The sequence below is a fragment of the Myotis davidii genome, unplaced genomic scaffold (assembly GCF_000327345.1).
Source record: "Myotis davidii unplaced genomic scaffold, ASM32734v1 scaffold934, whole genome shotgun sequence".
NCBI classification, from domain to species: Eukaryota; Metazoa; Chordata; class Mammalia; order Chiroptera; family Vespertilionidae; genus Myotis; species Myotis davidii.
The window spans coordinates 1,080,214-1,095,431 of record NW_006285798.1 but is presented as its reverse complement, the minus strand read 5'-3'; the positions used below and the strand labels follow the sequence as shown (position 1 = coordinate 1,095,431).

General features: G+C 44.2%; 1 protein-coding gene across 1 annotated transcript in view; it reads left to right on the top strand.

The window, feature by feature from the left end:
- LOC102760018 (eukaryotic translation initiation factor 3 subunit C) overlaps positions 1-15,218 on the top strand; it is a 17,921-nt gene continuing 2,703 nt past the window's right edge. Inside the window, exons 1-15 of the mRNA XM_006756862.2 lie at positions 1-106; positions 1,687-1,752; positions 1,843-2,032; positions 2,399-2,524; positions 2,710-2,764; positions 2,867-2,970; positions 3,320-3,447; positions 4,930-5,089; positions 5,227-5,330; positions 5,781-5,922; positions 6,339-6,464; positions 6,593-6,686; positions 7,480-7,670; positions 7,787-8,011; positions 13,176-13,539. Of these exons, the coding sequence (XP_006756925.1) occupies positions 6-106; positions 1,687-1,752; positions 1,843-2,032; positions 2,399-2,524; positions 2,710-2,764; positions 2,867-2,970; positions 3,320-3,447; positions 4,930-5,089; positions 5,227-5,330; positions 5,781-5,922; positions 6,339-6,464; positions 6,593-6,686; positions 7,480-7,670; positions 7,787-8,011; positions 13,176-13,539 (2,176 nt within the window). The 5' untranslated portion in view covers positions 1-5. The remainder of the gene's footprint in view (positions 107-1,686; positions 1,753-1,842; positions 2,033-2,398; positions 2,525-2,709; positions 2,765-2,866; positions 2,971-3,319; positions 3,448-4,929; positions 5,090-5,226; positions 5,331-5,780; positions 5,923-6,338; positions 6,465-6,592; positions 6,687-7,479; positions 7,671-7,786; positions 8,012-13,175; positions 13,540-15,218) is intronic.

Sequence of the window (15,218 nt, the reverse complement as noted above, 5' to 3'; positions counted from 1 at the left end):
TCGCCATGTCGCGGTTTTTTACCACCGGTTCGGACAGTGAGTCCGAGTCATCCCTGTCCGGGGAGGAGCTCGTCACCAAACCTGTCGGGGGCAACTACGGCAAACAGTGAGTGGGAGGGCTTGCGTCGTGTGCCCACTCGGGGAGCGCGGGTTCGCGGGCGTGGGGAGGCCGTGCGTGCGGGATGGGGGAGAAAGGAGGTGGGAGCGGGAGGTTCCCTGGGAGGCGGCGAAAGCGGGTTCTGGGGATGCTGAGAGTTTAAGGCGCCGGAACGGCATTGGAGGGACAGCCTTCACGTTTAGGGCGCCGTGAGCTGGGAACCCACCGGAGACCAGGGATGTCCGAGAGGTCTCCCGCCGGCCGGGCCTGTTGCATCAGCTTCCCCACTGGCCTTCTTGTCCACAGCCTTGGTGCAACCCCAGCCTCCCCTCCTCTGTTCGGCATCGGACCCCAAAAGGCACCTTGCTGTGGCTCCGAGGCCCAGCCACCTGGCGCCGCGGGCGGGGACTTAAAACACCTGTTGTGTTCCTGGTGTTTACCTCCGCTTAAACGTCCTTCCCCGCCCTGCAGATTAAAAACTCTTTTCACCCTTTGAAACAGTGGCGTGGTGTTTCGCAGCTTGCTGTCACACACCAGGGCACCATCATCATTTTGGCCACATGACTGTCTACTGTTTAAAAATAGATGTTGGAAGGCTCTGGTGGGAGCGCTCAGTTGGTTAGAGCCTCCTCCTGATTCATCAAGGTTGCGGATTTGATCCCAGATCAGGTGAACCAATGAATGCATGAATAGGGGGAGCAACAAATCGATGTTTCTCTCAAGTCAATAAGAAAAATAGATAGATAGATAGATAGATAGATAGATATAGATTAGCATGGCGTCTGGCACAAGGATGATGTGGGGGGAGGGGGTTTGGGGGAAATTAGTAAGATAGAAGAAAGGGATTGATAGCTGACTGCTGCTGTCTGTGGTCTGTTTTCTCATTACTAAAGAGAAATATGGGTTGCCCGGCCTGTGTGGTCTGGTGGTTGAGCGTCGACCTATGAACCACGAGTTCACAGTTCGATTCCACCCCAGGGCACATACATGCCTGGGTTGGGGCTCGATCCCCAGTGGGGGCTGTGCAGGAGGCAGCCGATCAATGATTCTCTCTCATCATTATGTTTCTACCTCTCTCTCCCTCTCCCTTCCTCTCTGAAATCAATTTAAAAATTTAAGAAAAGAGAAATACTGGCAGCGGAGGTGTTAAAGCCACTGAGACTTTCTTTGTCCTTGGCCTCTCACACTCTGGGACACATTGTTTTCTAGGACCCAGTTCAGGTACCACCTTCCTGAACACTTGCCCATTCGTTCTAGCTACAGTGCCCCTTTCTCAGCTTCTTTCAGTACTTGGTGCCTGTCTTCACATAGTGAGTTTTGTGCCATAGTACACAAGCACCGTCGTTTACTTTTGAGAGGATGGAGAGCTGTGTGTGCTCCACAACATTTGGCAAAAGGCCTTGCTTGAAGTGGGCTTACAAGATTGAGTCGTATATGAGGAGGCTGTGAAGGGGAAGGGTCAAGTAGGGTGAGTGTGGTACCAGTGGTCTATGTTATCCAGTTCTATCTTCCCCACCTGAGAAGAGAAGTAGGGATCACTTGGAAACACCGGAAATAGAAAGGGAGATTAACGGTCTCTGTTCCTTCAGGCCATTGTTGCTGAGTGAAGATGAAGAAGATACCAAGAGAGTGGTTCGAAGTGCCAAGGACAAGAGGTGAGGCCATGGGGAGCCTCTGGAGCAGTGGCACATTGGACGGTTGGTGATGGTGAAGGTGTCCAATATGCTGTTGGTCTCCCAACCCAGGTTTGAGGAGTTGACCAACCTTATCCGGACCATCCGTAATGCCATGAAAATTCGGGATGTCACCAAGTGCCTGGAAGAATTTGAGCTCCTGGGCAAGGCGTATGGGAAGGCTAAAAGCATTGTGGACAAGGAAGGTGTCCCCCGGTTCTATATCCGCATCCTGGCTGATCTGGAGGACTATCTTAATGAGGTGTGACTCCTGTGGGTTAGGGGATTCAGAAGGGGATTGTGGATCTGGGGATTCTAACCCACTTCAGGGATCATATCTCCTCTTGGTGGTTTGTCCTATACAGTGTTTCCCAGAACACAAGGAATAGGGGGGTAAAGTAAGGAGAAGGACCTTTTTTAGCCAAGAATTTTAATTGTATTTATTTTTACATTGTCTCTTACTTGTGGTTTTGTCCTTTTAGTGGTGATATGTAAAGGGTGTTTTAAAAATAACAGGTGTAATAAGTAGTACGGATGGTGTGCAGATAGACTAAAAAATGGTAAAGCCTGAAATTTAGGAAATACTATTTAGTCTCAGATTCCTTTTTTTCTCTCTTCTTTGCTTTAGCTATGGGAAGATAAGGAAGGAAAGAAGAAGATGAACAAGAACAACGCCAAGGCCTTGAGCACTCTGCGCCAGAAGATCCGAAAATATAACCGAGATTTTGAGTCCCATATTACAAATTATAAACAGGTGGGGGTGCTAGGTGCAGACTTTGAACTGTGGGGACAGTGACCTCATGACTGAGACAAAACATTTGCAAATGGGAGATGTGACTGGAGAAGGAGTCACGACAAGACTCTAGGGTAGAGGGGTAGTATGGTGTGGTGGTTGGTAGGCATCCTTAATTACGGTCTCATTTATTTTCCTCTTTAAAGAACCCTGAGCAGTCTGCAGATGAAGATGCTGAGAAGAATGAGGAGGATTCAGAAGGTGAGAGAAAATACCCTTATTGCAAATGGTTAGGAAGTCTGAAGTTAGTGGGTCCCTTGGCCTGGTTTCTTGGTTGTCCTTCAGCCTTGCTCTTCCCACCAGGCTCTTCAGATGGGGATGAGGACGGAGTCAGTGCTGCGGCTTTCTTGAAGAAGAAATCAGAAGCTCCTTCTGGGGAGAGTCGCAAGTTCCTCAAAAAGATGGAGGTCAGAGCCAGGGTTATAATGAGGCGTGATTTGCTTCCCATGGGCCATTCTTGGGAGAAGAAAAGACTCATAGAACCCTAGGGTTAGGAGGGGTTGGTTTAGTGGAGTGTGGTTTGAGAACAGACTTCCTCTTGGATCAGAGCACTGAGTGCACTGGAATATGGAAAACTGGATTCTGGGGCAGGTCACTACTCTCTGGTCCTGGTGGTCCAATCTAGCTCTTAATATCCTGATTCCATGAAGAACCACTCTTGTTCCGATCTGTAAGCCTCTGAAACGTGTGTTATGGGAGCAGAGAGACTCATCAGTCTCCCCATCTTGTCCCTGCTGATCCTTTTTTCCCTCCAAGGATGAAGATGAGGACTCAGAAGATTCAGAAGAGGATGAAGAGTGGGACACAGGTTCAACATCTTCTGACTCAGATTCAGAGGAGGAAGAAGGCAAACAGACCGTGCTGGCCTCAAGATTCCTTAAAAAGTAAGAGAAGTGTAGTGCCTCGCTACAGTGGGAAGAGTGGAACACGGTTAATCTTCTTGAAGGTGGTTGCTTCTTCCATGGAGTCCTTTCAGGTTGTAGATGCCAGCTGCTCCCTTCTCACAAAGGGATCTCAGAGTCTAGTACACTACTTGGCTAAGCTCAAAGCTAATGTGTCCTGAGGGTTGGGTTTGAAAGCTCCAGAGTCCAAATATTTAACAACAACATTATTCACTACACGTGGACTGAGTGTAAATCTCAGTTTGGCACTGATTCATTGTGCAATGTTGGACAAGCTACAGAACATTTTCCGTCTCTGGTTTCCTCATCTGTAAAATGGGATGGTACTTAACCCCATCTCAAGGATAGCTGCAAGAATAGAGAGGTGATATAGAGAAATGGCTTAGCCCAGTATTAAAATGGGAGCTCTTAGTGATGGTAGCTATTATTATCTTTATTTCAGAGATCTTCTTAGTGTATACCGTACTACTTCTTAGTATATAGCAAGCCTTCCTGAATTTTCCAGGACAGTCATAGAATGGGAAAACTTAGTCTTTTATTTAGTAGCTGTAAAACTTTGGGTAAGTTACTTAACACTCATTGATCAGCTGCTTCGTGCACTTCCCCTATTGGAGATGGAGCCCACAACCCTGGCATGTGCGGGCCATGGGAGCAGAGAGACTCATTAGTCTCCCCATCTGGAGTCGAGCCGTGATCTCAGGGTTCATGGGTCGACACTCAAACACTGAGCAACACTGCTCTTTTAGTCGGCAGAACTATTGCTGCTTTTTGTGTTGGCTTTTCTGCTTTTAAAAATTGGCATTGCCCTAACCGGTTTGGCTCAGTGGATAGAGCGTCAGCCTGCGGTCTTAAGGGTCCCAGGTTCAATTCCACTCAAGGGCGTGTACCTTGGTTGCGGGCACATACCCAGTAGGGAGTGTGCAGGAGGTAGGTGATCGATGTTTCTCTCTCATCGATGTTTCTAACTCTCTATCCCTCTCCCTTCGTCTCTGTAGAAAATCAATAAAATATATTTTTTAAAAAAGAAACTTAGGAAAGTCTTTTTACTAGCCACCAACTAATCAACTTAAAATTTGTTCCCAGGTCAGTGTGGACAGAGCAGTTAGTATCAGAGAACAACTATATTTCTTAGGGATTCTCTGGGAAACCTTAGAGATTAGCAGTGGAGCAACATGACAGGCTATTTCTGTGTCTGCAGCGGCCTGGTTACCTCTGCCTTATTAGAACAGGCCATATTGTTCCCTTCATAAGAGTCTGTCAGTGGGTGTAAAATGGTGACATACCTTGGAAAGTCATCCAGCAAATTCAGTGCTTAGTGGTCCTTGTTGTGGTTATGGTTAACTTTAGGTCATTCTTGTAGAGTGTAGCTTGGATGCAGGACTCTACAGAGGAAAGAAACTTTGTGGTAGGAAGAAGCTGTAGGGAGAAGGGGACTGGTCTCTCATTTCCTGTGTCTCCCGGCAGAGCCCCGGCCACAGAGGAGGACAAGAAGGCTGCTGAGAAGAAAAGGGAGGACAAAGCCAAGAAGAAGCACGATAGGAAATCTAAGCGCTTGGATGAGGAGGAGGAGGACAATGAAGGCGGGGAGTGGGAAAGGGTCCGAGGTGGAGTGCCCCTCGTTAAGGTGAGAATTTTAGAATTAAAATGAGTTGGGAAACAGTTTGGAAGAGCATACAGGCCCAGTCTGATTAGGTTGGGAGAAAAGTTAAGGCAGGAACGAATTCCTGTTGGCTTGCACATGACAGGATCTGTGTTGCCTAGGAGAAACCAAAAATGTTTGCCAAGGGAACTGAGATCACCCATGCTGTTGTCATCAAGAAACTGAATGAGATTCTGCAGGCACGAGGCAAGAAAGGAACTGATCGGTGAGATTTGTGGATCCGGGTTGTGGGACTACAGGGTGAAGGCTGTTTTCTCTAAGACGCAGGGTAGAGGTTGAGCCTGTTTTAGGAAGATGTGTGTGTCTGTGTGGCTCCATAGAAGGAATGGTCTTCATAAACCATCCCAGTCCATTTTCTGCTGTTTACTCTCCCTTTGACCTTAAGCCAATCACTTGTCCTCTTAGGACTGTTCCCCATCTATAAAATGGGAATAATGCTCACCTTCTTTAGTCACTCCGTGACTAAAGAGGATGATAGCTTGTTAGCATCAGTGCTGTTTCTGTTGGAAATTTATAAAGGAGAAGCAAGTATACAGGAGTGAGGATGGAGGTATTGGGAATGAGGCTGCCTTACTTGTGCAAAGGAAGCATGCTGTATGACAGGATGAGATTTTTGACTTGTCTTTGATGCCTCACCCTGTTCTGGACCCTCTAGTGCATCCCAGATTGAGCTGCTACAGCTGCTGGTTCAGATTGCTTCTGAAAACAATCTTGGGGAGGGTGTCGCCATTAAGATCAAGTTCAATATCATCGCCTCTCTCTATGACTACAACCCCAACCTGGCTACATACATGAAGGTGAGGGCAATAAAGAGGAGCATTCCAAGGCTGAGCTGGTGGGTTAGGGGAAGGTGCCTAGTGTCTTAAAACTCAAGGGCTGTGGCCCTAGCTGGTTTGGCTCAATGGATAGAGCGTCAGCCTGTGGACTAAAGGATCCCAGGTTCAATTCCAGGTAAGGGCACATGCTTGGGTTGCAGGCTCGATCCCCGGTGGGGGGCATGCAGGAGGCACCCGATCAATGATTCTCATCTTTGATGTTTATCTCTCTCCCTCTCACTTCCTCTCTGAACTCAATAAAATATATTTAAAAACCTCAAGGGCTGTGGAAACAGTCTTAGTAGTTGAAGGCTCTGTGTGTTCTGGTGAAAGGGCTTTTGGGAGGCACCTGCTCATTCCCCCTGCACACCTCTGACTGCCATCTGATCTCTTGGCAGCCTGAGATGTGGCAGAAGTGCCTGGATTGCATCAATGAGCTGATGGACATCCTGTTTGCAAACCCCAACATCTTTGTTGGAGAGAACATTCTGGAAGAGAGTGAGAACCTGCATAATGTTGACCAGGTAAAGAGGACTTGGCAGGCTAATTGGAGATGTGTATGTTGTCTGCTTTGAGAAAGCTTGATGGAAATAACGATTAAGTTTGGACTGAGGTATGGGCTGGTTGGTTTACTCCTCCTTTATCTTTTCAGCCACTGCGTGTCCGTGGCTGTATCCTAACTCTGGTGGAACGGATGGATGAAGAATTTACCAAAATAATGCAAAATACTGACCCTCACTCCCAAGGTGAGCCTGAGCAAGCATGGGCATCAGTGAGAGGAAATGTGCAAGGACTAAAACTAAGGATTATACTAAACGAGCATTTGGAAAGCCAGTTTTTTCCCCAGAGCATTCACTCTGGAGGGCCTGAGATACTGGGTCACTCTCCCTTAAATTCTGATTGAGTGGGGCCTCAAATTTGCATTTCTAACATGTTTCCAGGTGGTGCTGTTGGTCTGGGAACCACATTTTGGGAATCATTGGGGTACGGCCTCTGCCCATTTGGCTTGTTTAGCTTGGATCAGGGACATTGGGGTGGGGAAAATACAGGACATTTCCAGAGTAAAATGTGAATGCCCACATGTACCCACTGAGTCAAGGGTGTCACAGTGAACAAGGCAGCTAGATGCCTTCATGCTCATTGAGTTCACATTCAGTGCTGGGGGACGGCAGTTAACCTTTGTTTTTTTCCCAAATAAACAAATGAGGTAATTTTAGATGATATAAACTCTGAATGTGAAATTCAGATTGGGACCTGTGCTAGAGCCTCGAAGAGTAGCAGCTTTAGATAATAGTTGAACAGAGCATCCCTAGGTAGAGGCCATTTGAGGTGAGATTGAAATGAGGAGGGGGAGTTAATCAGGGGAGGAATTAGCAGAAGAGAACACCTAACAGGAGGAACAGAAAGTGATCGTGGTGTGTACCAGGACAGGATCTGGTGGGTGCAGAAAACATACATAGGCAATTGGATTGGCCAGGGACAGGTGACTGAGAAAGCCTGGGTGCCTGGCTAAGCTGGGGATGGTGCTCTCCCTGCCAGAGTATGTGGAGCACCTGAAGGATGAGGCGCAGGTGTGTGCCATCATTGAGCGTGTGCAACACTACCTGGAAGAGAAGGGGACCACTGAGGAGATCTGTCGTGTCTACTTGAGGCGCATTCTCCACACCTACTACAAGTTTGATTACAAGGCCCATCAACGGCAGCTTACCCTCCCTGAGGGCTCCTCAAAGGTGAGTGCTTGGCCAGGTGTCGGGAGAGGGATATGTCAGTCTGTCCTACCTATCTGTTGGTACCTCCTCTTCCCCTCACCAAACAATAACATCACCCCCGCTCCCCTGCCCCCCAGTCTGACCAAGATCAGGCAGAAAATGAGGGCGAGGACTCAGCTTTGCTGATGGAGAGACTTTGCAAGTACATCTATGCCAAAGACCGCACAGACCGAATTCGCACGTGCGCCATCCTCTGCCATATCTACCATCATGCCCTGCACTCCCGCTGGTACCAGGCCCGTGACCTCATGCTTATGAGCCACCTACAAGACAACATTCAGCACGCGGATCCTCCAGTACAGGTAGGATGAGGAGACGCTCTGGCTTTAGTGGCAAAGGGAAGACCAGGCCAGGTCCCTATTGGAGCAGAGTGGCTCAATCAAATTAGTCACTTTGGCTGATTCAGATGTAAGGAAACCTTTGGTCTTTCCCAGTTGCCAGCATTCTTTGATCCTCCTGCATATTAACATTTTATTGTACTGGTCCAACAGCATTAGAATCCTATGGGATAGAGATTTGGGTTCAACTAACATTTTTTATTCCTATAATGTGTCTACTTCGGCACATTATGTGATCATCTTGTTTAAAAAGGCGAAAAGAACTCTTTGAGAAGTTGTCAAACCAGTTGGAAGACAGGGATCCAAATGTAGTGTGATGTGTTGGGACACAACAGTGGAGCAACTAATTTTGTGTGTGTCTGCATTGTGAGGATATTTGAAGCTGTGTCTTCAAATGTGTGCTTAATGTAATTAATACTCATGTGGTGAACATTTGGTGAACCTTTCTGATGGTGGTTTTTAAATAGCACTTTCATTTGTTCTTTTTTACTTCATTGTATGAGTCTTTTTCTTTTTTTTCTTTTCAATTACAATTTACTTTTATATTAGTTTCAGGTGTACAAAGTGTTTCCCCCTGATAATTCTGGTGCCACCTGGCACCATACATAGTTATTAAAATATTATTGATTATGTGTCCTCTGCTGTACTTTACATCTTAGGACTATTTTGTAACTCCCAATCTGTATTTATCCATCCCTTCACCTTTTCACCCAGTTCCCCAATCCCTCTCCCCTCTGGCGATCATCCGTCTTCTCTGTATCTATGTACCTGTTTCTGATTGGTTGGTTGGTTTATATTGTTCTTTAGATTCTACTTATAAGTGAAATCACATGGTATTTGTCTTTCTCTGACTGATTTTACTTCACTTAATACTTTCTAGGCCCATCCATACTATCACAAATGGTAAAGTTTTCTTTTTTGTGTCAGTAATATTTCATTGTATAAATGTACCACAGTTTTTTTATCTGCTTGTCTATTGATGGACACTTGGACTGCTTTCATAGCTTGGCTTTTGTAAATAAGGCTGCAGTGAACATAGGGGTGCATATATTCTCTTGAAGTAGTGTTTTGGGTTTCTTCAGATATATTCTCAGAAGTGGAGTCACTGGATCATAAGGAAGTTCCATTTTAAATTTTCTGAGGAACTCCATACTGTTTTGCATAGTGGCTGCGCCAGTCTGCATTTTCACCGCAGTGCACTGGGTTTCCCTTTTTCCAGATCCTCTCCCACACTTGTTGATTTACTGATGGTAGCCATTCTGACAGTTATGAGGTGATATCTCATTGTGGTTTTAATTTGCATTTCTCTGATGATTAGGAATGTTGAGCATCTTTTCATGTCTATTGGCCATCTGGTTGTCCTGTTTGGAGAAGTGTCTATTCAGGTCCTTTGCCCACTTTTAAATTGGATTGTTTGGTTTCTTGATGTTGAGTTGTATGAGTTCTTATAAATTTTGGATATTAATCCCTTATTAGAGGTATCACTGGTGAATATGCTCTCACATTCATTGACTTTTCATTTAGTTGATGGTTTTCTTTGCTGTGCAAAAACTTTTTAATTTGATGTAGTCCCATTTGTTTATTTAGTCTTTTTTTTCCCTTGCCCAAGAAGATATATCAGAAAAAATATTACTAAGAGAAATGTCCAAGATTTTGTTGCCTATATTTTCTTGTAGGATTTTTATAGTTTCAGGTCTTACATGTAAGTCTTTAATCCATTTTTAGTTTATTCTTGTGTATGGTGAAGGTGGTGCAGTTTCATTTTTTTTGCATGTATTTGTACAACAACATTTATTGAATAGACTCTTTAGTCCCATTGTATAGTCTTGCCTCTTTTGTTGAATATTAATTGGCTACAAAGGTGTGGGTTTATTTCTGGACTCTCTATTCCATCGATCTATGTCTGTTTTTATCCCAGAACCATACTGTTTTGATTACAAGTCCTTGATCTATTTTTGTCTGGATAGATTGCTGGTGTATTTCCAGTTTGTGAATGAAGCTTCTGTGAACATTAATGTACAAATCTTTGTGTGGATATATGTTTTCTCTTGGGTAATACTTAACAGTAAAATTGCTGCATCATAGTGTAGGTGTATGTTTAGTTTTATTAGAAACTAAGGTGGTTGGTTATGTCATTTCATATTCCTACCAGTAATGTGTGAGTGTTCCTTGTTAATGATTTATATTGTAGGTCTTTTTTAATTTTAGCCATATTGGTGGTTGTGTAATGGAATCCAATGGTGTTAATTTGTATTTCCCAAAAAACTCTTGAAATTGATTATTTTTTTGTTGATTTGTCCTTTATCTGTCTTCTTTCATGAAATGTCTGGTCAACTTTTGTTTACTGTTTTTGTTTGTTAATCCTCACCCGAGGATATTGATTTTCAGAGAGAGTGAAAGGGAAGGGGAGAGAAACATTGATGCGAGACACATCTATGGGTTGCCCCCTCACCCCCACATGCCCTAAGTATCCAGCCTGCAACGGAGATATGTGCCCTTGACCAGAATTGAACACTCGACCCTTAAGTCCACAAGCTGATGCTGTGACCACTGACCCAAACCGGCTAGAGCAACTTTTGCCTATTGCTTTTAAAGATTGGATTGTTCGTCTTTTTATTATTGAGTTGTAGGAATTCTTTACATATCCTGGATGCCAGTTCTTCATCAGGTCAAAGTTTTCCAAATAATCTTCTTCCATTTTGTGCTTTGCCTATTCATTTTCTTAACCATTCCTTTTAGTGTAGTTTTTTTTTGTTTATGGTTATTTTCTGGGTCCTACTGACAGAAACCTTTGCCTACTTGTAATTCATAAAGATATTCTTCTCTCTCTCTCTCTTTTTTTTAAGTTCTTATGGTTTTAGCTTTCACATTTAAATCTGTGATTTTTGCATATGATGTGAAGTCAGGGTCAGAGACGTCTATTCCCATTGTATTGCTTTGGTGCCTTTGTGGAATACTACTTGACCCTTAAAGTGTGAAAGTATTTCTGGGCTCTCTATTCTGGTCCATTCATTCATGTTTTTGTCTGTCTTTATGCCATTATAATACTGTCTTGATTGCTGTGCCTTTAGAGTAACTCTCAAAGTCAGTGATAAGAGTCCGTCAACTTTTTTTTTTTGCAATGATTTGGATATTTTGTGATCGTTGCATTTCCACATAAATTTTAGAGTCAGCTTGTCAGTTTCTACAAAAACACCTGCTGGAATTTTATTGAATCTATAAAACAATTTTAGGAAAATTCACATGTTAAGTAAACATTGAACCTTCCAGTCTTACATGTTATCTCTTCATTTATTTTCTTCAGTTTCTCTCTGCAATGTTGGAAGTATTAGACATCTTTTTAAAAATTTTTCCTGAATATCATGTGATACCTGTCGCTTTTGTAAACGTAATTTTTTTAAAAAAAAAATCATTTTTCAATTGTTAACTTCTAGTGTATCCTACCATTTTGCTAAATTCACTTAGCTCTAGTACAGTCATGCGTTGCTTAATGAGGGGAATACATTCTAGGAAATGCGTTGTTAGGTATAATGTTAGCTGTAGTATTTTGGTCAATATCCTTTCTCAGATTGATCCAAGTTCAATGAGAATTTTTGTCAAAAAAGATATTGAATTTTGTCAAAACTTTTCTGCATCTATTGAAATGATACACAGTTAATTTCTCCCTCGTTCTGCTCATTTGGTGAATAACCATGATTTTAGATTTTTATATAAGGCTTCATTCCTGAAATATATCCTACTTGGTCAAGATTTATTATCTCTTTTATTTTATTTTTTTTTATTTTTTTAAATATATTTTATTGATTTTTCACAGAGAGGAAGGTAGAGAGATAGAGAGTTAGAAACATCGATGAGAGAGAGAGACATCGATCAGCTGCCTCCTGCACATCTCCCACTGGGGATGTGCCCGCAACCCAGGCACATGCCCTTGACTGGAATCGAACCCGGGACCCTTCAGTCCGCAGGCCGACGCTCTCTCCACTGAGCCAAACCGGTCTCGGCTTATTATCTCTTTTAAATGTTGCTAGATTCTGTTCACTAATAATTTTTAAGGTTCTTTGCATCTGTTTATGACTGATACTGACCTCTGTGTATTTGCTGTTATTAATACTTAGTCTTTCCCCCCTTAAAAAAAGTTTGTGTTGCTTATAATCTTTCCTTCCTAATTAGTGACAAGTCCATTTTTCAGTTGCCGAAGTCAGAAACTTTGGCATTGTCCATGATTTTTGTTTCTCTCTCACACACTACATCTACTTCCCCAGCCATTCCTGTTCAAAATCCTTATCTGACCACTTACCACATTCAATGCTACCCTCTGGTCTAAGCCACCATCATCTTGGTCTCTCTCTGCTTCTGACCTTCAGGCTCTTCTTTAAAAAGAAACAAACAAACAAACTATTGGGTGTTTTTTTTTTTTTTACATATGTCCCGTTTTTCCCCATTGACCACTTCTAGCCCACCCCCGAAGGCTATTCTTAATACAATAGCTGAAGTAGCCATATTAAATTACGTCAGATTATATCACTTACTCGCTCAAAACCTTCCCGTGGTTTTCCATCTTAAAATCCTTAACCTGGCTTACATGGCTGTGTGCTTGCTCATCCTCTGGTTTATGATCACATCTTTTTTATCAGCCGTGGTCACTTCATATTCCTGTTCCTCAAGTACACCTGGCACAACTCTTGCACAGGGCCTTGGCCTTTGCTTTTTTCTACAATGCTTTTCTCCCAGTTACCTGCAGGATTGCTCCCTCTTTTTCTATTAGGTATTTCTTTAAACAATCCCATCAAGATGTGGCCTTCCCTAGTTATCCTGTATAAAATTGCGAGCTCCCACCACTACCACCACCACATAAACTCCCTTAATTTCCCCCTCTGCTTTATTTTCCTCCTTAGCACGAGTCCCACCTGTATATTGTGGTTCTTCTTCCACACCCTATCCCTAAAACGGAAGCTCTGTAGTGGAGCAGGGACTTGTCTATTTTGTTCTCAGTCCCATCCTATTGCCTGGTGCTCACCACATCAGTGTATCATTTGTTGAGTATTTGTATATTTGTTGAATGAATGAACAACTTGGGATGACTTGCCCCATCATTGTCACCTCTGAGTGCATCATCCTTTGCTCCCAGATCCTGTACAACCGCACCATGGTGCAGCTGGGCATCTGTGCCTTCCGCCAAGGCCTGACCAAGGATGCTCACAATGCCCTGCTGGACATCCAGTCAAGTGGCCGGGCCAAGGAGCTCCTGGGTCAGGGTCTGCTGCTGCGCAGCCTCCAGGAGCGCAACCAGGAGCAGGAGAAGGTGGAGCGGCGCCGGCAGGTGCCCTTCCACCTGCACATCAACCTGGAGCTGCTGGAGTGTGTTTACGTGGTGTCTACCATGCTCCTGGAGATCCCCTACATGGCCGCCCATGAAAGTGATGCCCGCCGACGCATGATCAGCAAGCAGTTCCATCACCAGCTGCGGGTGGGCGAGCGACAGCCCCTGTTGGGTGAGTATGAGGCTCTGTAGTGGGACAAACTTCACTTCTTTATTCCTTTATTACTTTTTTTTTTTAAATGTGAGTGTCTCCTTTTTTTAAAAAAAAACTTTTTTTTTTAAATATATTTTATTGATTTTTTACAGAGAGGAAGGGAGAGAGATAGAGAGTCAGAAACATCGATGAGAGAGAAACATCGACCAGCTGCCTCCTGCACATCTCCTACTGGGGATGTGCCCGCAACCCAGGTACATGCCCTTGACCGGAATCGAACCTGGGACCTTTCAGTCCGCAGGCCGACGCTCTATCCACTGAGCCAAACCGGTTTGGGCCTTTATTACTTTTTTTTTTTAAGTGTTTTTATTTATTTCAGAGAGAGAAAGGGAGAGGGAGAGATGGAAACATCACTGATGAGAGAGAATTATTGGTCGGCTGCCTTCTGCACACTCCCTACTGGGGATCAAGCCCACAGCCTGGGCATGTGCCCTGACCAGGTATTGTACTGTGACCTGCAGACCAGCCACGCTGTTCGTTGATTACTTTTAATAAAAGGATTGAGAGAAGCTAAAGGGAATAATTTGATTCTATTTGATTTAATGATATCTTCATAGAGAACCTTAAGGCATCCTTTTTACTTAATAGTTTCTGTAATCTCTCACCATAGGATACATTGTTCTGTCTTATAAATTAAGCTCCCTGCTTTCTGTTATTCTCTCATTTTCTTGATTCAGAAATTGAGGCACAGAAGTTAAGTGACTTGCCTAACTTTAACATACCTGATGTGTGCCTCTCTAACCTTTTTCCCCTCTTTTTCTCCTTCATGAGCATTATTTTTAACCAACCAACTAGACCCTTGGCATTCCAGAATCTAACATTGGCCCCTGTAATCACTTCTGAAAGATCTGATCCATCACTCCAGCAGTTGAGTGAGTTGTGATTTCATTGGGAAAGGAATTTGAATTGTGTCCTTCCAGTGGGGTTGAAGGACTTGACAAGTGAGTCAGGCTTACTGTTCACGGCTGCATCCCTTTATAGATTTGTCCTCTGTTGGCTGTGTGTGTGGTCCTGTTGAAGTGCAGGTGCCCCTTAGGCAGATTTTGTTTGGCTTATGTAGTGATACTTGCTTTAATTGGAAATTTCCAGTGAAAGCCTGTGTTTCCAGCATCTCTTAGTGCTCTCTAGTTCACCACAGTTCTTACCATTCTGTGTCAGTGCCTGCAGTGGAGCCAGAAGCCAGTTTCTAGTTCAGCTCTACACTACTGCTTGGTTTGTAGAGAAATATTCTTTGAACCTCTAACCTTGCCTAATTTTCAGAAGTGATCAAATGGAAGCTAACACAAAAGGGTTGTGTGTCTTTCCTTATACTTAGCCCTATGCATCCATTTCTACCTGGGCCTAAACCGTGAACATGCTTCAGCTCGTTGTCCCTGTTTTAGGTTTTGCTCTACTCCTGGTTCCCTTCCTCTGCCATCCATTTCCTATCTTGGAGCTCTTATACTTTACTAGAGGCCTGGTGCACAAAAATTTGTGCACTCGGGGGAAGGGGGGTCCCTCAGCTCGGCCTGTGCCCTCTCGCAGTCTGGGACCCCTCGGGAGATAATGACCTGCTGGATTAGGGCTGCTCCCGGGTGGCAGAGGGCAGGCCCAATCCCTAGGTGCAGCCCCTGGTCGGGCTCAGAGCAGGGCTGATT